This window comes from Anopheles bellator, chromosome 1 (assembly GCF_943735745.2).
Source record: "Anopheles bellator chromosome 1, idAnoBellAS_SP24_06.2, whole genome shotgun sequence".
Classification (NCBI taxonomy): domain Eukaryota; kingdom Metazoa; phylum Arthropoda; class Insecta; order Diptera; family Culicidae; genus Anopheles; species Anopheles bellator.
In genome coordinates, this window is record NC_071285.1 from 5163508 (window position 1) to 5190513 (window position 27006).

The 27006-nt window shown below is 49.7% G+C and overlaps 1 protein-coding gene across 1 annotated transcript in view; it reads left to right on the forward strand.

The window, feature by feature from the left end:
* The first annotated feature begins 4218 nt into the window (after positions 1-4218).
* The window catches only part of LOC131206827 (cell adhesion molecule Dscam2), a 43195-nt gene continuing 20407 nt past the window's right edge, over positions 4219-27006 (forward strand). The window contains exons 1-7 of the mRNA XM_058199453.1: positions 4219-4291; positions 4603-4932; positions 9434-9595; positions 14240-14389; positions 16313-16436; positions 24300-24736; positions 24798-25367. Of these exons, the coding sequence (XP_058055436.1) occupies positions 4219-4291; positions 4603-4932; positions 9434-9595; positions 14240-14389; positions 16313-16436; positions 24300-24736; positions 24798-25367 (1846 nt within the window). The remainder of the gene's footprint in view (positions 4292-4602; positions 4933-9433; positions 9596-14239; positions 14390-16312; positions 16437-24299; positions 24737-24797; positions 25368-27006) is intronic.

The following is a 27006-nucleotide window of genomic DNA, read 5'->3' on the forward strand; positions in this document are numbered from 1 at the left end:
AGTCACGTACCGTTGCCAGGCAACCTGGGATCATAAATAATCGGTGACGTCTTTGCTGGGAGTTGCATCCTTTGCATTCCTGGCATTGTCCACCTTTTCCGGAAACTCTAAACAACGGAAACCGAACCGAAGAGCGCAACAGCTGCCCGGCTGTTGGTGTCCCTCTCGCGCGCGTTGCTTGCTTTTCCAAATCGCGCGCCTTTTTCCGTTATCCTTCCCACGGAACGCATGGCTTTCGGAACCCGCTCTCCCCGTCCTGCTCTATCCCGCAGCGCGTCGCGTTGTTTGATGTTTTCACTCTCTTCTTCTCGGTTGATGGCGGCGGCGGTTTCGGTTTCCTCGTGCCGTTTTCGCGAAGCGCACCTTACGCACCTCATGCACACTCACACTCACGCTTCCAGTCGGTGGCAAATTAGCCGCACCCGTGCTCCTGTGTTTTGCTGTCTCCCTCACGCCCAAAGCTATTGATTTCGCCGCAAAATTGCCACGCACAAACTAGGTATCCGGATCAATTTTCGATGCGGTGCAAGAACCCGCCACAGAACAAAGCCGAAAGGATCAAACGCACGCGGATTCGGCCGTTACCCGGCACTTTACGCACTTTTGGCGTTTAATCGAAAATACCGCGAACCGCACCACCAGAGTGAGTATGTGTGGCACGATAATTAAGCGAAACTAATGAGTTCGGTGCGAATTTGCCGCTCGCAAGACACACCTAACAAAAGGGGTTCAATTTTCGTAACGGACCTGATCACTGATTACTTCGAGAAACTGGGTGAACGTACCATCCGCACTTTTAGCCCACGATCGAATTGTCTCAAAATGTCTAATCTGCGTTCGGCGATGATAACTCGGAATCTGCACGGAGTCAATCGAAACCGGAAAAAACACGTCCGAATAACGTGGAATTTTACCTGTTGTTGTTATTATCTTTATTTTAGAGATTTTGAGCTGAAGCTTCTTTCTTTTTTTTTTCTTCCAATTGCTGCTAACAGCAAAAACCGTTTGTGGGTTGACAGGAGACAGGAGATGGCGCCACCAGTTTTGCTAACAGAGACTGGGAACGCAGCGAGAGAGAGAAAAGTTTCTCCCTCTCTCTCGTTTCGTGTTCGGGATTTTCGTAGTTTGAATCGGGTTTTTTCTCGAACCTGACTCTCTCTGTGTTTCTCTCTGAGTGTGTTCTCTCTCTGTATTGCTTCGCGCTCCCGGTCTCTGTTTTTTCCTAGCTTCCGAGCAAATAGAGAGAGATATTTTTTCTGTGCCACAAGCGCCATCTATTGAGAAATAGTAAAACCAGTTTGAAAGGTTTCAGCGCGCGTGAAATGTTTCACGCTCGCAATGAAACATCGATGGAGATAGAGATTAGAGTAGTCAATTAAAGTTGGCTTGGCAGTGCAATTTTTATCACTGGACTTTGACCGATCAATTCACGGTTTATGCGCATCATGGAAGGCTGAAAATTCGGATTGCAGCTTACCTATATTAGGAAAATATATCTGAAATCGTCAATCGTCATCAAATGGAATCCAATAACTATCGTAGAAAGTCTAAATTTATATTAGGCCGAAAGGCTTCTTGGTCGCAACTCTATAGCTGTCGATCTCTACTGAACGTTCTAAAATATGTTCTCGCCTGAGATGATAGATTTTGCTCGCTTGGATTTTCTAACAATCGGGAATTTCTTTTTAGCGTCCCCATCTCTGCTTCAAACAATACATCGGATATTAATTTCTCAGCAATAACGCTTTGCTCGCCACTAATGCTTCTTAATTTGTTGGCTACATATCTCCCAAACGCCTGCAAACTATCTTCATTTTCCATCGATTGGAGCTTCCTCCCTACAAGTTTAATCGTTTCTATCGTATCGTCGCCATTCGATTCTCTCTTCCTCGTCCGAAACTTAGACCTTGTCCTCGAAACAGTCCGTGAGCTCGTATTACTGTATACTGTGTGGGGAGTTGGCACTTCACTTGAAAGGGGGTCTGTGTCTTCCTCTCGAATATCCTGCAGCTGTTCCTAAAAATATGAAACAGTGTGAAATTTCAGTAATTTGCATTAGGTTTTGATTGTGCAATTTAGTTATTATGTATGCTTTAATTTTTATTTTTTCAGTTCCCCAAAACTAAAGTGGAGTGGCTGGGAATTGCTGAATGGCTGGAACGCTTTGCAACTGCTATAGCAACAAAAGCGAAAAAAACAGAAAAAAAACATATTCATAAATCATTTTGATTCTCTTCTATTTCTGTTTTCTCGGACCAAAAACACGAATCTAAACACGTTCGACATTTCGTTTTTATGTTTTTGGCCACACGAAGCGTAAATGTTCTGACGTTTTTGCGGTCCGATTTACGCTTGGTGTGGCCCGTTGCACGAACTTGATCGTGGAACAAGAGGCCAGATTTTCAATGATGCTAAATCAATTCAAAGGGTATTTTAACAATGAGGGGGCAAGATCAGTTTATAAAATTCAAGAAAAATCTGTATGAAACTAGTGCAGTGCAGTTTCTTTTCTTACCTCTTCCTCGGTTGAAAACATTTCGACAACTGCGTCTTCCATCGTGTTTATGGGGATTCTTGGAGTCTCTTGATCCCGTAGAAAATGCAACAAATCGAAGTACCACAAGGACGGCTTGTAAAGTGCACACTTGCTCGCTTTCACCGATTCTTTGCGGTACACTGTCCGCAAGTTATTAATTTTCCTCACCACGATTTCCCTGTTGCAGCTGGGGTCAAACTCCTGATATTTCGCAATTAAAGCATCGTATGCTTGCGCCTTTTTGTTGCGATCACTATAGTCTTTATGTTTTAATTGCCAAAGACATGGCAGACTTTCGTAAAGTGCAATAAACTCAGTTAAAAACTTGCGCGAACATCGACGAAGGTCCATCTTGAATGAAGCGTCCAAAACATCAAAACCAAAACATGTCAAAGCACAATTTTCTCATACCAATACCAATTGGTTTTACCAATACCTAAAGAAGACTTTTCGAATGAAAACCTAAAGAAGACTTTTCCTATGAAAAACTAAAGAAGAGCTGTGAAGAGGAACGCGCACAGATAAAATTGGAAAGATATTAATTGGACAGATTTTAATGCTCGTTTGCTCAGATTTCCTAGATCTGCAGTGCAACAACTTTTGGGCCACTATTGTTTTTGGGCCACGTAATTTCCAGGGACTGGAACAAATTTTGCTTTGCTATTTTGACAGCTTCGAGCATCGCACTAGGGAGCCACATGAACCGTAAATCGGAGCGCATAAGCGTCAGATCGTTTACGCTTCGTGTGGCAGATTTAAAATATAAAGCCGCGTGTGAAACGTGTTTTTGGTCCGAGAAAACAGAAATCGAAGATTTGCTGCGGTACCAGCAAATAAGAACTTACATTATCCTCTGAGTGTAAACGAAGCGTCTGCTAACGTCTGAAATGTCCGATCGTTTATTTTCACTGCATGTGGTCGCCCAGTTTTGCTTTGCTGCGATTTTGACAGCTTCGAGCATCGCGCAGAGTAAATAAGTCCGTCGAAGGGTTAAGGGTTCGCGAGGTTTTTATCGTATCTTCGTGCGAAAATTTCCACAGAATATCCGGGCGTTCTTTTGTGATCCGAAACATTTGCCATCCGGTGCGCTGTGAACCGACTACCGACTGCTAGGCCGAGGTACGCTGAAAGCCAACAAGGAGCGCCACCGGAGCGCCGAGAACCGAGCACATCCTTTTTTCCTGCCCCGTTCCATTTTCCAACCATTTGCCGTCGCGTCGCAGGCGTGTGTGAAAATTTTCCTTCAAACGCACCCGCGGTGCACGCTAAATGTGGGGAAAATGATGATTTCGGTTCCATGTTTGGACGCACGGATTCGGAATTCGCATTTGTGGCGTTACGGTGCTCCGCTTTGTTCCTGAATGTCCTGCGTATCGATTAGATTTTCTTCCTTGCGTCGCTCACGCCTCCCTCTCTTTCTCTCTGCCGCGGCGGGTGTCGCTCATTTTCAGGCGTATCCTTCGCCGCCGAAGCGAAGTGTATCCGGTGGTCGCCGCCCGTTTGGTCCTTTGGACGAGCGACAGCGGCTGTCTCCAGGGACTCCAGGGACTGTGTTTGTAAAAGTGCGTTCCAGTGGTTACCAGATTACCGTGTGTGTGCTCTACGCTCTTTTGAAGCGACCGAAAGAAACTAAATCCGCCGAAAAGGAAAAACATCTGCACGTGAAAGAAGCATCCGCAAAGATGGTGATGGGACGCGAAGCGGCACTCGCAATCGCGTTATTCTGCCTATTAAGTGGATTCAATTGTCTCAATGGTGAGTAGTGTTCCAGTTTTTTTTTCTTCTCTTTTTGCAACGGCATCAGCCGCAGCTTCTGGTCTGGATTGTCGAGGGCCACCAATTCACACGATTCTGATCGTAATTGATGAAATTGGTGATTGTTTTAGCTCATGTTCGGCGTTCACGGCGTACTATGTTCGAACAGATGGAGACTACGGATTATTTTTAGCACCCTCTGTAAAATGCACAATCGAACACCGATCTCCGGATCGATTGTCCGCCAGTGTGCGCCAGTTAAATATTTTTTCGTACAGCAATTCACAAAATGTATATGATTTATTCCACAGGAGTATCGGCAGCCGGCAAGGTGGATGACTCGAAAGGCCCCGTCTTTCTGAAGGAACCGACCAACCGCATCGACTTTTCTAATTCGACCGGTGCCGTCGTCGAGTGCAGCGCTACCGGCAATCCGCCCCCGGAAATGATCTGGATCCGTAGCGACGGAACGGCGGTCGGTGACGTGCCCGGACTGCGGCAGATTCTGCAGAACGGAAACCTCGTGTTTCCGCCGTTCCGTGCCGAGGACTACCGGCAGGAGGTGCACGCCCAGGTCTACGCCTGTATGGCCAAAAACCAGTTCGGATCGGTGATCTCGCGCGATGTCAACGTACGGGCCGGTAAGTAGCTCTATTTTGGCGCTGCTGGCTGAATGTGAAAATCGACGAAACATCTGCCAAGCCACAAGGATCGTAGTTGGCCGTCGAAGCCGTCCACAGCTACACACGCAGCAAGGATAATGCTGATCGACAGATTGATCGTCCCACTGCCAAGTGTTTCGGATTTGTTTTGCGTGCCCTTCCGTGTGCCTGCGGGGCCAGTACAGATGGTTCTCTAAGGGTGTACTGTGACCGATGCGTTGTGGGCCCCAGAAAAGGCCGAAGCGGGAGGTGCAGTGAAGCCGAAAACGTGTGAAGCGAAGTCCTTCATTTTCACATAAGAAGCAAATGAAAAGAAGATCACCAGAATGGAACGTGCGCGTGTGTGGGTGCTCCGGAATGCGCCGAGGAAGTGAAGCGGACGACCGTTTGAAGCGGAACATGCGTCTCGCCACGGTGAAGTGCGTGCAGCTGCGGGAAGCAGAGGCCTACGTTGATGGAATATGAATGAGCTTAAAGCAGAATGCAGCGAAGGAATCCGGAGATGAGATTGAAGTTCTCTGGTGATTATGTGGCAAGGTGGCAGCATTGTCTAAGAGGTAATCACTTACCAACTAGAAGATCGCGATGTGGAAGAAAGAAAAGTGATACGATAGAAGTTGCCCTCTTAAAGGCCGACGAGTGTCTGAGAGGGCCAAAGGGTGTAAAGTGCAATTCCTAGCGATGGAGTATAGATCGGTGGCCTTCAAACAACCAGCAGAAAATGTGTATCACAAAGAGTGTTCTTCCGTCTACGTGATGATAAGGATAACAAGCGGATTAATTACCCCATCCACTGGGTGTGCAACCCTTCGAAACGGGGGGATACTCGGAACACGCACCGTCATCCGGAGATCCTCGGCTGGCAGATGTTTCGAACCGCTTATTTTCACATTCATGCTGACGGCTACCTTTTCAGGAGAATGTTTTCTGCAAAACTCGCAAAAACAAGGGCCAATTCGCAAGATGCCGGTTGGTGGCTCACGAGGTGCTCGATGGGTTAGGGTTCTCGATAGGATTTCGGTTTGTTTTTCGGTACTCTGGTTGTAAAATCTGTACGCCTTTTCTTCACCCTCGCCCGCGTTGTGTCTTGGGGCCCCGCACCCCATCAGTCGTGTCTCAGTACTACGAAGTCGACGTCAACAAGGAGCACGTCATCCTGGGCAACTCGGCCATCTTCAAGTGTCTGATACCATCGTTCGTGGCGGATTTTGTTGATGTAGTTTCGTGGACCAGCGGTGACCAGCAGGAGGACGATAGCCACGTTTACTCGGCCGATTCTTACGGTAGTTCGCGCGGCACTCGGATTAGGATGTTTAGGTTTCCATTCCCGTTCCTTCGTCGGTATCCACCATCGAATCCCGGATTCGGATTTTGAGTTTTACTTGTCCCCCGTTACTCATTTCGTTGGAATAGACCTTTTTCGTCAGAAGGCACGAACATTCAGAAGGCAGTTGGTGCGAGATGAATCATCCCGTCAAGATTGTAGATAGACGACGCCAGCGTCGTCGTGTTCGCTGTTGTGAATCATCAGATGCCGCACCCTTCGATGGGCGCGCGGTATTGATCGTCGGTTGCTCTAATTGGGACTCGATCTCTTTCACCCATCAGTGATCGCACAGTACTACGACGTGGACGTTAACAAGGAGTACGCGATCCGCGGGAATGCAGTTTTGATAAAGTGTCAGATACCGTCGTATGTGGCCGACTTCGTAAAGATCGTCTCGTGGCATACGGACACGAACGATAGCTTTTACTCGAACTCCACCGTGTCTTTTGTCACCGTGGGTTTGTTTCGTGGCGCCCCGGGTTCCTCCTGAAATCCTTCCGCAAAGTCCTAGGGATTTTTGGCATGCTTCCTTATTTTCCTCCTTTGGTCTCGGGTCTTTCCCAAACGCAGTCGTGCAGCAGTACTACGACTCGGAGGTAAACAATGCGTACGTTATTCGCGGGAATTCGGCCATCCTCAAGTGCTCCATCCCGTCGTTTGTGGCCGATTTTGTCGGGGTGGTGTCGTGGACCGATGACGCCGGCAATGTGTACCACCAGCTGGACCGTAACCGTAGCCGGGTTGACGGGGGACATGATTTGGAAATTGGTTCGTTTCGCGACCTCTCGGTAGTGCCCCAAAAGCTGTCCTTTCCGAACGGATCCTTCAAATGTTTGCCATCAAATTATTATCCTTTCTTTGGTTCGTCTAACTTGTTGCCCAAACTTTTGCCCCATTAGTCGTCAATCAGTACTACGAGGCTGAGGTAGTGTCCGAGTACGTCATTAGGGGTAATACGGCCGTCCTGAAGTGCAACATTCCGAGCTTTGTGACGGACTTTGTGAAGGTAGAGTCGTGGATCGGAAGCGACGGTATCGTCTACAATGCGTCCACCTTCGACACCGGTACAGGAGCTTTCATCCTTCATAGCGACAACCATCCCGCCACCCTGTTCCTGTTCCCTGTTGGTCCATCGTCAGTGTTCGTTTTACATTTTGCTTGGTTTGTCTATGATTTCCCCTACTGGCGTCGTGCTCGGTATGAACTCCTTGGAGGCTGTCTCGGTAAACATCTCGCGGTGCGCTTTCCTTTTTGGCAGTGATTAATCAGCATTACGGCACCGACATTCTGATGGAGTACGTGATCCGGGGCAACTCCGCCATCCTGAAGTGCTCGATTCCGTCATTCGTGGCCGACTTCGTGCGTGTCGAGGCGTGGATTGACGAGGAGAACAATGAAATTCCGTCAGAAAGTTACGGTACTGACGCCGCTTGCGGTCGTCGGAGGCCTCTCAACTCCTTACCGACTCCCTTCAAGTGCGGTCCCATTTGGTTTAAAATTTACCTTTCGGTTAAGCTTTACTTTCATTTCTTGTGCGATTTTCTATCGTTTCCCTGTCTTCAGTCATCAACCAGCACTATCAGCCGGAGATCCTCACCGAGTACGTGATACGGGGCAACTCGGGCATTCTCAAGTGTTCCATCCCTTCGTTTGTGTCCGATTTTGTCCGCGTCGAGTCCTGGATCGATGAGGAAGGCAACGAACTCGAGCAGTCTGAGAGTTACGGTTAGAGAACCGCAGAATGAGATTTCAACATACCGCACGAAGCGATCCGCTGGTCCCCATAAATCCCTGCTTCCCCAATCACACAAACCCGCGTCGCGTCCCATGGATTCTTTTCTACTTATTTTGGCAACGATTCCCACGAGATATTTTATTCTTTCTTTCGTCCCCGGGTCGCTTTCAGTCGTTAATCAGTACTACCAAACGGGGTCCGAGGATGAGTACATCATTCGCGGAAATTCGGCCATCCTGAAGTGCAAAATTCCGTCGTTCATCGCCGATTTCGTGCACGTCGAAACGTGGCTAGATAGTGACGGGAATGAGTACCATTATCACGGTGACGACGACGATCGTAACGGTGCGAATGCCCCCCTAAGGAGTAGCTTTAAGGCAGCCTCTAAGTTTCCCCACTTCCTGGTCTCTGGCGCTGGCTTCAGATTTTCCCTAAATTATGCTCCTCATTTCTTTCTGCCTTCCGTTTTACCTTCCTCGTCGATCGAAATTTGCACGCACGCAGTGGTTAACCAGTTCTACCAGACGGACGGTGAAAACGAGTACGTTATCCGAGGGAATGCGGCCATCCTGAAGTGCAAGGTGCCGTCGTTCATTGCCGACTTCGTGTTCGTGGAAGCGTGGATTGACAGTGACGGCCAGGAATACCGGGCGGGCGAGCAAGACGACGGTTGTTGCAAATGGCCACCTCTGTTACCGACACCGTTCCCTCTATCCGATCCCTATTTGGCGTAGTCTGTTTACCTTACCGTGGTTCTTTGGTTTTTCTTCCATTTTTCGACCCTGCCACCGAAACCAGTCGTAAATCAGTTCTATCTGACGGAGGCCGAAAACGAGTACATCATTCGTGGTAACTCGGCGATACTGAAGTGTAAAATCCCATCGTTCATTGCGGACTTTGTCACGATCGATGCGTGGATCAACGGGGACGGCGACGAGTATAGCCTTAGGAGCAACCCGGACGACTCGGGTTAGCTAGGAGAACAATATGATAGATACATCCCGATTTGTCACTGTCCCAATCCGGCTGTTCCTTTTCGTTCCGTACACCGTGTGTTTCCCCATTGCAATTAGTTTGTCTCGAGGGTCTCTCTTGTCTTGCCATGATTGAACCACCTTCCTTCGTTCTGGTCTCCAGTTGTAATTCAAAGCTACGAAGCGGAAGCGGATAACGAGTACGTCATACGGGGCAACTCGGCCATCATGAAGTGCGAGATCCCGTCTTTCGTTGCCGACTTCGTTGCGGTCGACGTGTGGTCCGATTCCGACGGAACCGAGTACTATCCGGGCGATACCGAGCGTGACGGTGAAAATCATGAGACCACCGACCATTTGTCCTTGTGCCGCTTTGAGATACCCTTTCCAACTTTACTTTAAGCCTTTTAATTTGCATTGTTTGTACCGTCCCCGCCAATTCAGTTGTGCAGCAGAACTATCAGATACGCGTGAACGATGAGTTTGTGCTGGTCAAAAACACGGCCATCCTGAAGTGCTTGGTGCCGTCCTTTCTGCAGGACTTCCTATCGATCGATTCGTGGGATGTTGACGATCAGACCATCACGATGGACAGCGACGACACGGGTTGGTTGCGTTGATAGGGGTGTCCTCTCTACTTCCCTCCTTGGACGCATTTCGAACGGACGAATTGATCCTCCTTTTAGTTTACTCTGTTATGCTTCTTGCTTAAGCACTATTCTATCGTCCCCCTCCGAATTCACGTTCACTAGTCGTCCATCAGTACTACCAAACGAGGCTGACCGATGAGTTTGTGCTGAACGGGAACGCGGCCATCCTGAAGTGTCTGATCCCGTCGTACATTGCCGATTTCGTGTTCGTCGACGCATGGTTGGCGGACGACGGTGAAGAGTATCACCACATTACGGACGGTCACTTTGGTAATTCGCCCGGGCCCCGTTGACAGTGTTCCTCTTCCTCCCTGCGCTCATTACATGATTTATTTCCCCCAAAAGCGAGGTTGGCAATAGGTTTCCCGGTTGACCGCGGTTTCCCTTTCACATTACGTCCCGTAGTCATCCATCAGTTCTACAAAACGCGCGTCATCGACGAGTACGTCCTGAACGGAAATGCGGCCATCCTGAAGTGTCTCATACCGTCGTTCATAGCGGATTTTATCAGCGTGACGGCCTGGGTCGCCGACGATGGGTCGGAGATTGAAATGAACGACACGACCGGTAGTAGTAGGGTGGCGACCAACAAGTCCTTCCGTGTTCCTCACCTCGCTTAGTACTTTGGTTAGAGCTTAAGATTAGAGGTTAGACGCAGAGGCCACCGAACGGGATGACTGATCAACGCTTGCCAAACTTGCCCCGATCCCTTCCAGTGGTTAACCAATACTACGAGGCCCAGGTGTACGATGTGTTTGTGATTCGCGGCAATACGGCCCTGTTCAAGTGCCAGATACCGTCGTTCGTCGCCGATCACGTCGAGATCGTCGAGTGGGCGGCCACCGATGGCACGAGCTTCAAGAAGGACGATCTGTTCGGTAAACCCCGTTACTCTTGGGCCACCAACTCCAGCCTTCGGGTTCCACTCCATTTCTCTCGGTCGATCTTTTGAACAGGATGCTTTTTAGTTAATTTCGAAGACGCTGACCCATCTGACTCTCTGACTGATAGGCTAGGGTTCGGGTGATTTGCTACGGATTGGCCGATTGGTGCTTTGTTTCCCCCCGTTTTATTCTTTTCTGTGCTGCGATCTTCATTTCTCCCAACTTGCCGTTTTCCCCCTGTTTTCTTTCGATACGATTCTTAAGTTCTTCTTGCGTTCAGTTCGATGTTCCGCAGTTCCCGATCCACAAACTTCCACGGGCCTCACGGCCTACCTTATCCCCGTGATCCTCCTTCCCACACTAGTGTTAGCGTAGTTAGCTTTTAAGACACTCCAATCGAAATTCATTTATTCTACGGCCGTGAATTTATGGGGCAAATATCAAAATGAAATCGAAAAACTGAAACACACCGCGCGGAGCTCGTCGCGAGACAGATGGCGCGGCGCGCGAGGTCATATACGGCGGCAGGTGCGCCTTCCTTCGCACTGGTTTCGTAATCTGAAACCACAAACTAAACTTCTGGGTAGTGCTTCTGCATCCCAGCGCGTTGAAACGGCCGGCGTAATGCACGCCCCTGGTCTGGCGTTCTTCCGACGGCTCGGCCGGGTTCTGGAAACATAAACAACCTAGGATCTTGTGGTTCTCGTGTCCGGTGTTGGATGTCTTGCCCACTGATGGCCTCATTTATTCAATCTACGCAATCATCGCAGCTGTGTGCTGTCGCCAAGTTAGCTTTTAGCGGGCACCCAACCGGACACCTACCTACCGTGCCAACCTACGTTGGAGAATGTTGCTCGTGCAAGTGGAAAAAAAAAGACGGGAACGAGTTGAAAACAGTCGCCACATTGACCGAGCCGGCGCGCCTGTTTCATTTCGCTGTTCCGTTCACAACATTTGGTGAACAGATGTGATGCAGAAGCTGGAAGCTGTCCGGACTCTCCCTCGAGCCGAGCAACATAATTCGCGAAGACCGCGAGCGGAAAATGGCGATAGCACATTTTTCGAAGCCGCCCCACCAAATGGAACCAAAGCGGAAGACAATAATTTATGGGTCTCCGTCAAATGCTGTCGCCGACTTTGGGTGCCACCAACGCGTTGGCAGTTAGAAATCGAAACGGGTTGATGCGGCCGCAGCGAGAGTAGAAAGTGACCGTTAAATAATTCAAATTTCTCATAGGTTTAGTGTGCTTTGTCACTACCCGAATTATTGACACGAATGATTAAGATCTTGATGCTTTGTGGTGATGCTTTCGCATCCGGCTCTTTTTTTATCATTATCTGCATAAATTGTCCCCACGATTACAACCCGTTTCCCGTGGTTGGCGCAAGAAAAGTAAAAGTGTTGCAAAAAGTGTGCGAAAAGGTTGCAGAAACGGGCAACATCGTCCTGTCGCGCTACGGAAGTCGCGTGACCGCGAACAGTTTGACAGCTGGAAGCGCTTTTGAGCCAAAACACTGGAAGCCACCCCAAAACCCCCTTCGCCCCAACACACTGGAAGCGCCTTGTTTACACCGCTCTGTTTATATACAACGCGGCCCCATTCATAAAACCGATTGTTCCACCTGCGTCCGGGTTTTACCCGTTTACTGGTGAGGGAGGTCTTCGGAGTGCGATTTTCGCGCGTAAAAGTGGCCCGAGTGCGCATGTCCTGCGCTGGTCCGCTTCGGTCCCAATGCAAGGAACGAACACACCGCCGCCCCAGAGGAGAGAGGATCCTGATGGACCGACCGTGTTTTTCGCCCCGACGACGGAAGGTTGCCATGGTCCCGGCACGAGCAGCAGGCAACAGGTTGTGGGTCACACTACTACTAGCTACTAGGTTAAGTGTGGCGTGTGTACGGCGATCTCGCCGGGACGGAAGTGGCGCTAGGATCGACACGGAGCGCTCCGCCTCACTACAGACACGGTCTGCTTATCTACTCCCTTTTGGCGTTTGCGATTCGGGTCGCGTTCGTACTCGGTGCGGGACCTCCTTCCGTCTGGACACACGGTCCGTCCGTTGCATGCACACGTAAAAGCACGTGCTACGAGCGTGGTGGTGGTTTTGGCCATCCCGGCTCCAGTGCGCCGGTTGCCGTGCCGGCAGTGCAGTTCATTGAACGCTGGCCACCCTCGGTGCACAAATAGAAGCAAAATAAATAACGTCTCGACTCGCGCCGCGCGCGTCTGCACTCAACCTACGCGAGACCTCGGCGAGTTTCAAAACTATTCGCCTGCCCCCTGAAACTGGGGCGGAGCAGGTCGACCGGTGAAAATATATCCCGGGCCGCCGGAACGTATCGCGCCCACTGTTTACAAACAGCAAACTGTTAGTTACGAGATGTGAGTACGGAGTACGGAACCATGCGCTACTTTCCACTGCAACAACAAACCTCAATCTCGACCAGGGACATAGCGGGGTTTTTGGAGAATGTGTGAACAGTTTTTCGAGAATTTGCCTTAAATGAATTTCGATTGGAGATTAGCATTTGTAGGGGCCTCTCATGTCGCTCCGAATCGAATCAATATTAGAGAACCGGGGACTACGCGCCGTTTAAGGATCACTTTTGATTCGATTCGCTGTGTTGGAGTTGAAGCTAATGATGAAATGTTCTACTCACAAATGGTATACCTTTCAAGCTTTGATTCAGCTAAAGTCCTGTGGCAAGAATAATTAAACAAAACACTGATAGATAATGATGTTTATTTTATTAATTGTTCCAGCATTAACATGTCAAAATAACCTTTATAAATAATTCAGTTTATAAAAAATAGATTTTAAATTCATATAATCACATAACAGTCTCGAATGGTGAGATAATCTGTTCCGAGACATCTCCGTCGGCCACTATTTTGCTCAAGGCAGTTATAATTATCGTATGTTCCGCCCCATAGAATCACTGAAGCCGAAACAAAACTCATTAGCTTCTTCGACCATAGTTCCGCAGTTCCCGAGGGAACCGGCCGTTAAGAGAAGGTGCGTGTTCTGGCTCGACAATTCCGGGCCATTTGCATACGGCGGCGGCCACCAAACACAATAGCACGGCTGAGGCAGAAGACCGCGAAGAAGACACCGCTTCGGAGGGGACACCTCCCGGGAAGGAAGTCCCGTCCCCGGCGGTCTATAATGTGATGGTAATGCGTACGCCGTTATTAAGCAATGTCGGCTGAAATTACAGTCAAACTTGACCAGCGGCATTTCCTTGCCCGGGGCGCGGTGTCTTCACCGTTGTTGATTGTCTTCACGTCGCCAGCGCACGAATGCACGCCGATCTTAGCGGGGAACCCCCGGGGCGGAAGCTCGACATTGGGGAAAGGCCGCCATCCAATAAAACGATGGTGTCAAATAACGCGGGGCCATATCAGATCAACAACACGCTGCCTTTATCTTTGTGGACAGCATATTATCTAGATGCCCTGTGAGCCACCGAAGGGTTGCGTGTCGGAGATGCCTAGAATGCGTTTCATTTGCTGGTTTGTTTTGGGCCACGATTTCTTAATTTGTAGCGACAGGAAAGGTTGTCTGTGAAAGGGCCCCGCTTTTGACACCACGTTTTGTCGGATGATTAGCGGGACTGTGCATGCCTGAGTAGTTCTGGGAAGGGGCTCCAATCGGGGTGGAAGTTTCTAATATATTTTTTCCTTATCTTTCACCGCGACCCACCGACACCGGCAGACGGCAAGTACATGGTTCTACCGTCGGGAGAGCTGCATATCCGTGAGGTTGGTCCGGAGGATGGCTACAAGAGCTACCAGTGCCGGACGAAGCACCGATTGACGGGCGAAACGCGACTATCGGCCACCAAGGGACGACTGGTGATCACAGGTAATTTGAGTCACCTGCAGCACTACCTCCCGGAGTAGTGTCTGCCGCAGCATCACTTCGTTACCTTCGCACCACGCCACGATCGAAACTTGTCCGGTCCGGAGGAGCAATCGATAGGGACCACGGCTCCGATCTACGTATGCAAGGCACGACTGTAGTGGATGGCACGTATTCGGTAGGATCCGGTCCTCCGGTTGCTCCGATGAGCCGACTTGTGGCGGTATCGCATTCGATGTAAAGCATTCCCATAAACCCGAGCACTCATTAACCCACGGGTAAAAGACTCATCCCATCTCGACGATCATCACGATTCACATGCGTTTTATCACCCACTTAGCCACCACTTGGCTCCGGTGCGAGGACACCCTTGCGTGGGTGCTTGTATGCTCACCAGACTCCCTCTCCGTAATGTACACCAGACTCCCTCTCCTTTAACACGGTGTCGGATTACCCTACGCAAATGGAGCACAAAAACGGTAGCGAAAGATACGATCATGTTTTAATCGTTGCACCACCACGCGACGGATGCAAGTGACGGATTGGCCCACAGCAGTTTGAAGTAGTAATGAACCCCTCGCTTAAAAAGCAGCATAATGGCCATTTCCGTGCTGTTTTAACGGTTGCTCCTGTCAATTTAAACAAATTTAAACATTCTCTTTCGCTAACACTCTGACCGATTACCTGGATGCTTTACATTGATTGCAGATACGCGTGCCGCGGGTGGGAACGAAGTGATGGCTCATTCTGTAAGTGTTTGGAACTTGACTTGAGCGCGTTCGTTGACTAATGATGTCCTTTGTGGTTTTAATCTTTGTGTCCGGTTCGGTTCGTCCTGTCGAAATCATGCTTCCAATCACTTGCTCTAAATCTCATCGGTCATAAAAGTAACTAACCTGAATTCCATCGTGTTCCACTCCATCGCAAACTGCCGCAGGCTACAGCACTCAAATTTGGTTGCATCTTTTTCTGTTAAACGTGATGATGATTTTGTTTTGCAATACATTTACGCTGTGCTGTTGAGATAATAGTTGATCATTTTGTTGATTGCCAAACGATACTGAAATGATGTAATTTTGTAGCGTTTTAACTTGTTCCGTTTACTTGCCTATTTCACGTGGAATTGCTGCAATCACGTTTCGAATAACTACACGTTGAGTTTTTCTTTAATGTAAACAATTGTTTTGGCTCATCATCTCGATAAATCAATCGTTTCTCGTTTCTATTAAAATGTGTCTACACGAAAACGATAAAAGAATTAAAGAAGGGCTTCAGAAGGTCGTAGTTAATATTCGAAACGGATAGATGCATGGTTTAGCTTACTTTTATGACACCGATGGCACTGCGGCCAAATAAGCGACGCGCATTGGAATGGCAAAAAGAACATGCCCGGTGTCCGCTTATTTGGTCGCCCACTAATCTTAACAACGAAATCAAAACAAATTGCCTGAATGTTGGGATAGGGTACCCTGTGTTGCGTGTAGAAGAACGTAAACGCTGCAAACGTCCGGGTGTCTCGTGCCCGTTTGACTGATAGACACGATGGTGGAAGAGGTACTAAAATATCGGAAGAACCACCAGGAGCTTGGCCTCGGAGAAAACAATCGTGGACTAGGATTTGGTTTGGGGATCGTTGGGTGTCGAGTTTGTGTGTCCTGTGTGAGATACTAACCCCCTAATTTGTGACTGGTGCTGCATGGTGTCACACTGTGCATTCGTTCGCTATGGACGCCTCACGACCTTAGAGATAGTCCTGCCTTCCGTTCCGGAGTGTCAGGAACCTTTATGCACTTTCTGGTGGTTTCGGTGGCTCGATCACAACTAACATTGCACCTTTCCTGGGCACATACGAAGCACCCGGTGGGCCAGCAATCAGACCTACTTATGAAGGATGTTGCGTTCTTCGTTTTTCATTTTACTTCATAGAACCACTTGGTAGAGTGGCTCCCAAGCTAGCCTCCGCGTCTAAGATCATCACGGCAGAAGGAAGACGTAGAAATACGATCGCTTTGCTCTGCTCCGCTCAGGGCTATCCGATCGCTGTGTTTAGGTAAAGTTACTGCCGCGCGTTACTCCATAGCTCTACTCCATTCTTTGCCCCTTCGCGTAAGACGGCCCCCGTGGCATGCGACTCCAGTGATACCCTATACCGTATGATCCATGAAAAATGAAGCACCCCCTCCCGCGACGCGTGCCATTAATCTGGGGTTTTCGTTTGTCGTCTAGAGCCACTCGCTAGCGTTGCGCCACGCCTGACGACCGGAGATAAAAGTCGTAACGTGGACATCAGGCTCTCGCACAACATCACTTTGCTCTGCCCGGCGCAATCGTTCCCGGTGCCTTCGTTTAGGTGAGCTTCTCCGGTGTCACTTCAGACCACAGATCATTTAGAGCCCTTTAGAGCCCAGCTTTGGGCCACATTTCAAAACACGGCGTTCTTCTACGCACTGCAATCGGTTCGATGCTACTATTCCCGTGTGGGTCCTAATAGAGGATACGTTTTGACAATTCCCCACCAGAACCGATCGGTAGTGTTGCGCCACGCCTTACGTCCGGGGATGCGATGCGAGTGCAACTGGAACGCTCCGCCGGCAACATCACGCTGCTTTGTCCAGCGCAATCCTTTCCGATTCCTGCTTTCCGGTAAGCCCCCCCCCCCGCCCGACCGTTATCCCAACATTTAGACTTGATTGGTTGGTTGTGGAAAACTCCTGAGCTTAAGGTAACGTTTGCCATCGGTCGTTTCTTCAGAACCGGTAGGCAGTGTGGCCCCGAGGCTGACGTCTGGCGACGAAAGCCGAAAGCTGCTGGTCCAACGGGACGCCAACGTGACGATGCTCTGTCCGGCACAGTCGTTCCCGGTGCCCGTCTTTAGGTAATGATGATGATTGACTCTAGGGCTAATGAGACAGGAGATGCAGGGGTTCCTTGTGCCAACATTCTAGGGCTTAGTTGATGAGTTGCCTTTAACCCTTGGTTAAAATATTTGCATTTGACATTCCATAGAACCCGTCTCGAGTACGGCCCCCAAGACACCGTCCCTGACGCAGAAACCTATTTTTGCCGACCCATCGAGTGACCTAGCGCTGCTGTGCCTCGCTCAAGGGTTTCCGGCACCTAACTTTAGGTGAGACAAATTTTGTAGAGGAGCGGTCCTGATGCAGCCTACCCCATTCAGTAGATTTGTTTTGATGTCCGTCGTGTATGACGGAAGAGGCTGTTTTGATAGTAGCGGACATACTTTGCAGAACCAATCGGAGCGAAGCCTCCGGTGCTGTTGGAGGATAGCAAAAAAAATTGGATGCAACGTCGTGTAAACAGCGCCATGGTTCTGTTCTGCCCGGCCCAGGCGTACCCCGTTGCCTCATTCAGGTTAGCTTCTTCCGGTTTCAACGCACTTAGATCCATTCGTTGCTTTCTCGCCGTCTAGAACCGATCGGTAGTAAATCGCCCTCTTTCTCCACTGACGCCGTCATGGTGGCGGTTAAAACGGCACAACAGACCGACACCGCCCTGACCTGTCAAGCACAAGCGTTTCCGGTTCCGGTGTTTAGGTATAGCTCGCGATAGCTCTCAGGGTAGTCTTTGCTCAACATTTGGGACAACCAATTGCCATGGTTTACAATTAGCTACAATGATGTGACTTTCAAATCATCCTAGAACCCATCGGTAGTAAGGCTCCGTCGGTATCGTCCGAGGCAATAGCAGTGATTCGGGCACCGTCTAATGCCACCATGGCCTTACTGTGTCAGGCGCAGGCCTTCCCTGTTCCAGTGTTCAGGTAGTTTGGGTTCATAGCTTCATATAGATAAATACAAGCAGCTTGAATTCTTCGTGTAGAACCGATTGGAAGTAAGGCTCCGTCATTTGCTACTACGGTCATCACGATCCTGGTGGCCCCGTCGAACAGTAGTGTGGCTCTACTATGTCAAGCCCAGGGTTACCCTACCCCCGTGTTTAGGTAGGTCCTCCATTACCCACCATTCTCTTAGCTCATCATAGTAGACTACGTCGGTCGGTTGGTTGCGTGTCGGTTTTCGCAATGAGTGTCAAAATGTTTTGTTTCCCGATCTAGAACCCATTGGTAGCAAGTCTCCCTCCTTTTCGACCGATGCAATGGCGTTCGTGCGGAACGCAGTCAACGGAACAGTTGCGCTGCTCTGTCAAGCTCAAGCATTTCCGGTTCCGATTTTCAAGTAAGTGTGTACGCGCGGGGTCCCTAGTAACCGGCAGTGAGGCATTGTTTTTGTGTTTAGTGCTTCTTAACTGAGTCACGAAATGTGTCTTTGTAACCTCGTCCTAGAACCGATTGGTAGCAAGGCTCCGTCGTTTGGATCAAACATTATGACATATCTGGATGTCAGCCTTAACTCGAGTGTTGCCCTGCTCTGTCAAGCACAGGCTTACCCGGTACCGATTTTCAAGTAAGTTGCAGCCCATCCGGTACGTCTATCCCAATGTTTTAGGAGAGGTCTATTAGACGCAATTAGTTCATATGATTGTCTTCTTCTAGAACCGATTGGTAGTAAGGGTCCATCGTTCGCTACGCACTCCATGAACTATGTTGATAGCCGACGGAACCAAACCGTGGCTTTGCTCTGCCAGGCACAGGCATACCCAGTTCCGGTGTTTAGGTAGGCGCCACCAACCAGGGTACATTCGAACATTCGGGCTTTCCATTTGTCCCCCGGTAATTTGTAATGTCCACTTTCTGTAGAACCTGTGGGCTTCAAGCCGCCGAGTTTTAATAACGATGCGTCGCAGTTTGCCCTCGCCTGGGAGATTGGCACACTGGTGACACTCATGTGCAACGCACAGGCATTTCCGGTTCCAGTGTATAGGTAAACACTTCGAGTTCGAATCACATATGCAATGGGGTATTCTCTCGCAACTTGGTTCAAGCAATTCGTTGATTTCTTTTCCATCCGGGGATGGCGTTAACGAGACTTTGGCCCTTTCGTAACATCACTAGAGCCCGTCGGATTCAAGGCACCATCGTTTAATAACGATGCCGCCCTGTTTGTCTCGCGTGCCGATGCCGGGGAGCAGCTTACACTGCTGTGCAACGCCCAGGCCTTTCCTGTTCCCGTGTACCGGTAAATGTTCCGTTTTATTTATCCAATGTCTCTTTCTATGTGTAGAACCGATCGGATCGAAAGCACCTACGTTTGCATCGGATGAGAATAGTCGATCGTACACAAAGATAAGCAACCACAGTTTGGCCCTTTTCTGCCAGGCTCAAGCATTTCCGGTGCCTATTACTAGGTAGGTGTCGAAAGGGCCCTCTAGAGATATGGAGTAGGTGATCAGCTCGTGTATTCCTCCTTAAGCGGGTTGACGTCGGACGTGTGCCAGGGTATCCAACTTCCAACACTTAGTGGGTAGTAACAATCTCGCAAATGTAACGACTTACTTTTCAGAACCGATCGGTTCAAAGGCTCCCACTTTTCCCTCCGATGCTCGGAGCATAACGTACAACAAACCCAGCAGCACCAGTTTGGCACTATTTTGTCAAGCGCAAGCATATCCGGTACCGATTAGCAGGTACGTTTTCCCACAAAACCCCGGGTACTGTTGGAGATAAGTGGAGATGACTTAGAAGAAGGCACTCAGGGTCAGGATCTATCCCACCATTAAAGGCCACAGCCTGTTTCGTCTATGAGCCAGACGATCGCTTGATTTTAACGTGTATCTTTCAGAACCGATTGGCTCGAAGCCGCCTTCGTTCAGTTTCGACTACAAAAAGCTATACTTCGTTAAGCCAAGCAACTCGAACATTGCGCTCTTCTGTCAAGCTCAAGCGTACCCGGTGCCGGTGACAAGGTAACACACTACTCGCCCTTCCCCAACATTCTGGCTATTAGGTTAGGGCAGAAAGCATCCAACACCGTGTTCCGTTATTCGTTTTCCAGAGCCGATCGGTTCGAAGGCTCCAACGTTTTCGTTCGACTCCAAAACGTTCACCTTCATGAAACCGAGCAACACTAGTGTGGCACTGTTTTGTCAGGCACAAGCCTATCCGGTTCCCATCACAAGGTAATCCCGAGCGTTCCCAAAATTCAGGCATACTTAGAACTGGTACCTATAGGTTCAGGTCACAGAGTGAGAGAGTGATGGTGTTTGATTGTTCGTGTTGTTTAAGAACCGATTGGATCGAAAGCTCCGACGTTCCCGTCCGATTCTGGCACTAGCTCCTACAAGAAGCCCGCCAGCTCTACGCTGACACTGCTCTGTCAGGCACAAGGTTTTCCCGTTCCCATCACCAGGTAATCCACCAACTTTTATGGGTAGTCCTTGTCCGAGGCAATTTGTTTTGACTTTTGATGCAGGCGAGCACAGTGAACTAAGATGTGTTTTGATATATTTAGAACCGATCGGTTCGAAGGCGCCCAGTTTTTCTTCCGCTTCCCGGACGAGCTCATTCGTCGAGCCGAGCTCCTCCAGTTTGGCTCTGCTCTGTCAAGCACAGGGTTTCCCAGTTCCGGTGACAAGGTAAACCCACAAGGTTCAGGCAGTTTGTATTGGGTGGGGAGTTTGGTTTCCTTGCTATTTTCAACTTCTTAAACGCCCCTACAGAACCGATCGGTCTGAAGGCTCCATCGTTCCCATCGGCCGCGCTGAGTAGTTCGTTCAAACTGCCCAGCACGTCAACCATTGCTCTGTTCTGTCAGGCACAGGCCTTTCCCGTGCCGGTGACAAGGTAAACCGCTGAACCAACATTCAGACATGGGGGCAATATTGTTTTGTACTTAGCTCAGTTTAGATCTAGCGACTCCATTCAAAAATCCATTCCCGTTATGTTCCGTTTAGAACCGATTGGTTTGAAGGCACCATCCTTTCCATCGGCTCTGCTGAGTGGATCTTTCAAGTATCCCAGTCACACCACGTTTGCACTGTTTTGCCAAGCACAGGCTTTTCCGGTTCCAATCACCAGGTACGAGAACACCCTAAAAACAACATACTTCAGTGCAATTTGTGTTTGATGTGTCGGTTTGAGCCGATGGCCGATTTTAAACGATCCCATAAATATTCAACTCGCAGAGCCTATTGGTCTGAAAGCGCCATCGTTTTCCACGTCGGCCCGCAGTAGCTCGTTCGTGGAGGCCAGCAACCGCACGCTGGCCCTGTTTTGTCAAGCTCAGGCCTATCCCGTTCCCATCACCAGGTATGATCAGGAACTGGTTGTTCAGATTCCGACATTCAGGCAATTCGGTTAGCTCTGTTTTTAATCATGCTCGTTTCGGGTAATAGAACCTCCGTACGCATTCCCTCCTAGAGCCAATCGGTTCGAAACCGCCAACGTTCTCAACCGATTCGAAGAGTAGTACGTTCGTCAAGCCGAGTCACTCGACGGTGGCGTTGTTTTGTCAAGCCCAAGCGTTTCCGGTGCCGGTTACCAGGTAGCGCTCCCTGCATTCTTCCTCTACCATTCTCAACATTTGGGCAAACTGATCACTAGTCGATAAGGCACGGTGAAATGAGGTATTGTTTTTTTGCTTGTAGAACCAATCGGATCGAAAGCTCCCACGTTTTCGTCCGATTCGATGGGCAGCATCTTCCGGCGGCCAAAGAGTAGTGATTTTGCGTTACTTTGCCAGGCGCAAGCGTATCCGGTGCCGATTACGAGGTTCGTGCGGTCCTTACTCCGGTTTCTTCTCTGACAGTATTTAGAAATGGATTTAGTTTGAATTTGCAAGAAACAGGGAAGTCGACTTGTTTCCAGGTGTAATAAAATAGCCAACATCCACGCACTTTGTAACTGATTCTCCACTTTCAGTTCGAGGATCTCCGTACTCGACTGAAGGCGGGCAGAGCCATTATTTACTCACCTTTCTGGTCCCGTTCGACAGAACCCGTCGGTTCCAAACCGCCAACGTTCTCGTCGGAATCGAAGGGAAGTATTTTCGAAAAACCGGCCAACAGCAGCTTTGCGTTGCTCTGCCAGGCGCAGGCGTTTCCGGTTCCGATCATGAGGTAAGCGTTAAGCGGAAGACGGGAGAACGATCTTTCGCCTCTCTTCCGTGGCACACGTGAAACATACACCCATACATACAAGAGCAATTTTGGCACCCGATATCGAAAGTCTGAATTAATGGTGATCATCTAAATTATGGCCGAAATTTGCTGCTACTCGTTTGACAAAATTGCGCTCTTTTTGAAGCACCCGGAATCGATTATTGGAGCAATACTCGAGGATGGTACCAATTTTCGAAGCACATTACCAGAATAATTATTACCAGACACTCTATTATCAACATTCTGGACACTGTTCTTGTTCTTTTTCTTCTTTCCCACCACAGAGCCTGTCGGCAGTGTTTCCCCAAAAATTTCCGGAGATCGGCTTCAGGAAATGGGTGTAAGCAATGCCCAGGACTTTGCCATACTCTGCCTTGGTCAAGCCTTTCCAACACCGGCGTTCAGGTGATTGCTGATTGTGCTTCGTTTTCAGGTTGAGTTCAGGCCCTGTGCCTTTGCGATGTGCCCATCTCACCTCAGTCGTTTGATTACTTTGCTTCTCGTTGGCGTTGGCATATTTATTTCATCTGGAACATGTTTTCTTTCGGTTTGCTTTATGTTTAACCTTCTGATGCTCGCTTTACGTTACGATCGCACGCTTCACGAGCCAGGTACAACACTGTTCAACTGTTCCGCGGTTCAGAACAATGGAGGGCAATTTTTACGACAATTTGTTCCCTTAACACTTTATATCCACATAATTTTAGAGCCCGTTGGTAGCGTGGCCCCCAAAATATCCGGCGGCCGGTTGCAGGAAATGGTAGTACAAAGCAACGCAAGTTTTGCACTGCTCTGTCTGGCCCAATCTTTCCCGGTGCCTGTGTTCAGGTAATTCACTCCGATAGGGTGCGGGTAGCTTACACAACAACGACCCTATCTAAATGTTCAGGCAATGTTGGTACAAACGCATTGTGGTCAGCAAAAACATGTCTGTTTCCCCCCGTTAGAACCGATTGGTAGTGTGGCGCCCAAAATTGCTGGACACCATTTGCAAGACTTGACGGTACGGGCTGCGGACGATTTTGCCATCTTATGCCTTGGGCAATCGTATCCGATGCCCAGCTTTAGGTAATTGAAGCAAAAGTCATTCAATTCCTGCATTGAAACCCTTGTAAAAAGAGCTACAACATGGATTGTGGGTCAATGATAGACATTTCAGATCAGAAAGTATTAGAATCGCCCAAGATACAAGATAACCGATGTTACAAAATTTATCGCCGTTGACGGGTAAGTATGGAGCAATGAAAGTAAGATAAAGAATGATTAGAACGGCATTGCTGGATGGAAAATAGTAAATCACATAGTGTTGATATGAAATATATAGATTAATAGTCAACATCAAATCAGGTAATCGTTTTATGATCGTGATCGTTTTGTTCAGTAGTGTGGTAACTTTATTATCACGATCATCAGAAAATGTATAAGAATTTTTAACAAAAATTTACTAGAATGCCACACTTGTCTTACTTTCATTCTTCAACAGGTAATTGTATGATGAAGGGTTTCAGGGTTTCCGAAGGCTTCCGCGGATGTTTCCCCACTACACTCCTTTACCTCAGCTGTCAGCTATATTCCATAGTCGTTTTGATGCTTGTTTGAGTTTTATTAGTTACCTTACTGTTTCCTCATGCCAATAGCTTCTTTGTGCCCTTCATTTAGCGTTTCTTCGTTTCTTTTATGTTTTTCATTGCGTTTTTCGTGCGTTTTTCATTCTGTTCCTTTCTATCTCTTGTTTTAATTTTTTGTGATATCAAAAGTCTCATTCGTCAATGCTTTCTCGTTCTTTTTCGTTTCTCTTTCGACTATGGAAAATGCTATGGCCCAGTTCTGTCGCCGTAAACGTGCCTCGTTAAAACGATCGTTTCTTTTCCTTTTTTCCCTGTTCTTTCCCCAAAAGGTGGTACAAGTACATCGAGGGCACCCAGCAGAAGAAGGCGGTCGTGCTGGATGAGCGCGTGAAGCAAGTGTCCGGTACGCTGATCATCAAGGATGCAGTCGTCGACGATTCGGGAAAGTATCTGTGCGTGGTCAACAACTCGGTCGGAGGCGAGAGCGTCGAAACGGTTCTCACCGTCACTGCACCGCTGGCCGCAAAGATTGAGCCGCGCACGCAAACGGTCGACTTTGGCCGGCCAGCCGTCTTCACGTGCAAGTTCTCGGGAAATCCGATCAAAACCGTGTCCTGGACGAAGGACGGCAAATCGCTCGGCCACAGCGATGCCGTGCTGCGCATCGAGTCGGTGAAAAAGGAAGACAAGGGCATGTACCAGTGTTTCATTCGCAACGACCAGGAAAGCGCACAGGCCAGCGCCGAGCTGAAGCTGGGAGGACGATGTAAGTAGATCCGCTGCCGCGTGATGATCAATGATGTCAACCCGCCCGGTTTGCTTTTTAGTCGATCCACCGATCATTCGCGAAGCGTTCCCGGAGGAGACTCGCCATCCCGGTCCGTCGGTGTTTCTGAAGTGTGTTGCGGGTGGTAATCCGACGCCCGAGATCGGCTGGGAGCTGGACGGCAAGAAGATTACGAACAGCGAACGGTACCAGGTCGGTCAGTACGTCACGGTGAACGGGGACGTCGTTTCGCACCTCAACATTACGTCGATCCACTCGAACGACGGTGGTCTGTACAAGTGTATCGCCAGCAGCAAGGTCGGTGTGGCTGACCATTCGGCCAAGCTGAACGTGTACGGGTTGCCATACGTCCGGACGATGGAAAAGAAGGCTATCGTCGCGGGGGAAACGCTGATCGTCACCTGCCCCGTGGCCGGCTATCCGATTGAGTCGATCGTATGGGAGCGTGACAATCGCCAGCTGCCGATAAACCGCAAGCAGAAAGTTTTCCCGAACGGCACGCTGATCATCGAGAACGTAGAACGCAACTCGGACCAGGCCACGTACACGTGTGTGGCGAAGAACTCGGAAGGATACACGGCACGCGGCACTCTCGAGGTGCAAGTCATGGGTAAGTTCAATGTTCTAACCCTACGCTGTGCAGTGCGCAGCATATTTTACGATTGATGGGTATACGGGCACGTGGATGCCAGGCGATGGCACCGCGTGTGGTAAATAACATATTCGTGGTGTTTTAACCGCACGAGCGGAATGCGGTGGGGTACTAATCGGTTGACTGACTGATTGATTGCTCCCAGTTCTTCCCCAAATTGTGCCGTTCGGGTTCGGCGACGAGCAGATCAATCAGTTCGACATGGTCTCGACCATGTGCACCGTGAACAAGGGGGACATGCCGATCGAGATTGGCTGGGAGTTTACCGCAAGCTTTCCGACTTCCGCTGGGAGCCCACGGAAGCTGTACACGAACGATGGGGTGCTGGTCAGTCGGACAAGTGCCCGAATCAGCATGCTCAGCATCGACTCGGTTCGGGATCGACACAGTGGCAACTATACGTGCCACGCGAAGAACCAAGCTGGCCTGGTGGAATACACGGCGATTCTGTTTGTGAACGGTGAATATGGCCATCGCTTTTTGTGCCCGCTGCCAACGTTTTCCACTCCACCCAGCCTTGGTCTCCAGAGCCTAAGCTAAGGATGGCAACTGCGCTGACTGTCCTTGCTCCTCCCAGTGTCGCCCCAGATTGTGCCGTTCGAGTTCGGTGAAGATGCTGTCTTCGCGATGGACATGGTGTCGGCGACCTGCACCGTCAACAAGGGTGATCTTCCGATCGACATCGTGTGGCTGCTGGATGGCCACAAAATCTACTCGAACGACGGTGTGCTAATCAGCCGGCCAAGTCCACGGCTGAGCACGCTCAGCATCGAATCGGTGCGTGGCCGCCACAGTGGCAACTACAGCTGCATCGCGATGAATCACGCCGGAAGCACCGAACACGTGTCTCAGCTGCTGGTGAATGGTTCGTGAAGGGTCCACTCCGTTCCGTTCCGCTCGTTTGCTCCCCTGAATCCTCTTGCCACTGCTTGCCTGACTCGGCGTCTGCCCCGCAGTTCTCCCGCAGATTGTTCCGTTCGATTTCGGTAGTGAGGACATTTTCTCCCTCGATACGGTCTCGGCGTCGTGCACGGTCAGCAAGGGTGACGGGCCGATTGACATCCGGTGGCAGCTGAACGGGCATCCGCTCACCACCGGCGACGCTGATGTGCTGATCTCACGACAAACGCAGCGGACAAGCTTCCTCACGATCGAGTCGGTTCGTGACCGGCACGCGGGCAACTACAGCTGTATCGCCGAAAATCGGGCTGGCCAGGCCGTCCATACGGCCACCCTGTCCGTGAATGGTTCGCAGCGGGTTTCGTTAATAGTTTTGCCATCCCCTTTCTGATCCCTCGACCACCAGTCCTTCCGCACATGCTGCCGATCGAGTTCGGGAGTGATGTAATTTTTCTGAACGATCTCGTCACGTCGTCGTGCACGGTGAACAAGGGTGACTTTCCGATCGACATCTACTGGAAGTTGAACGATCGTCGGATCGCGTCCGAGGACGGCATCACGATCAGCCGGACGAACCAGCGCATGAGCGTGCTCACGATCGAGGCGGTGCGCGATCAGCATGGTGGCAACTTCACGTGCGTTGCCCAGAATCGGGCGGGCCAGGTGCAGCAGACGGCCCTGCTGCAAGTAAACGGTG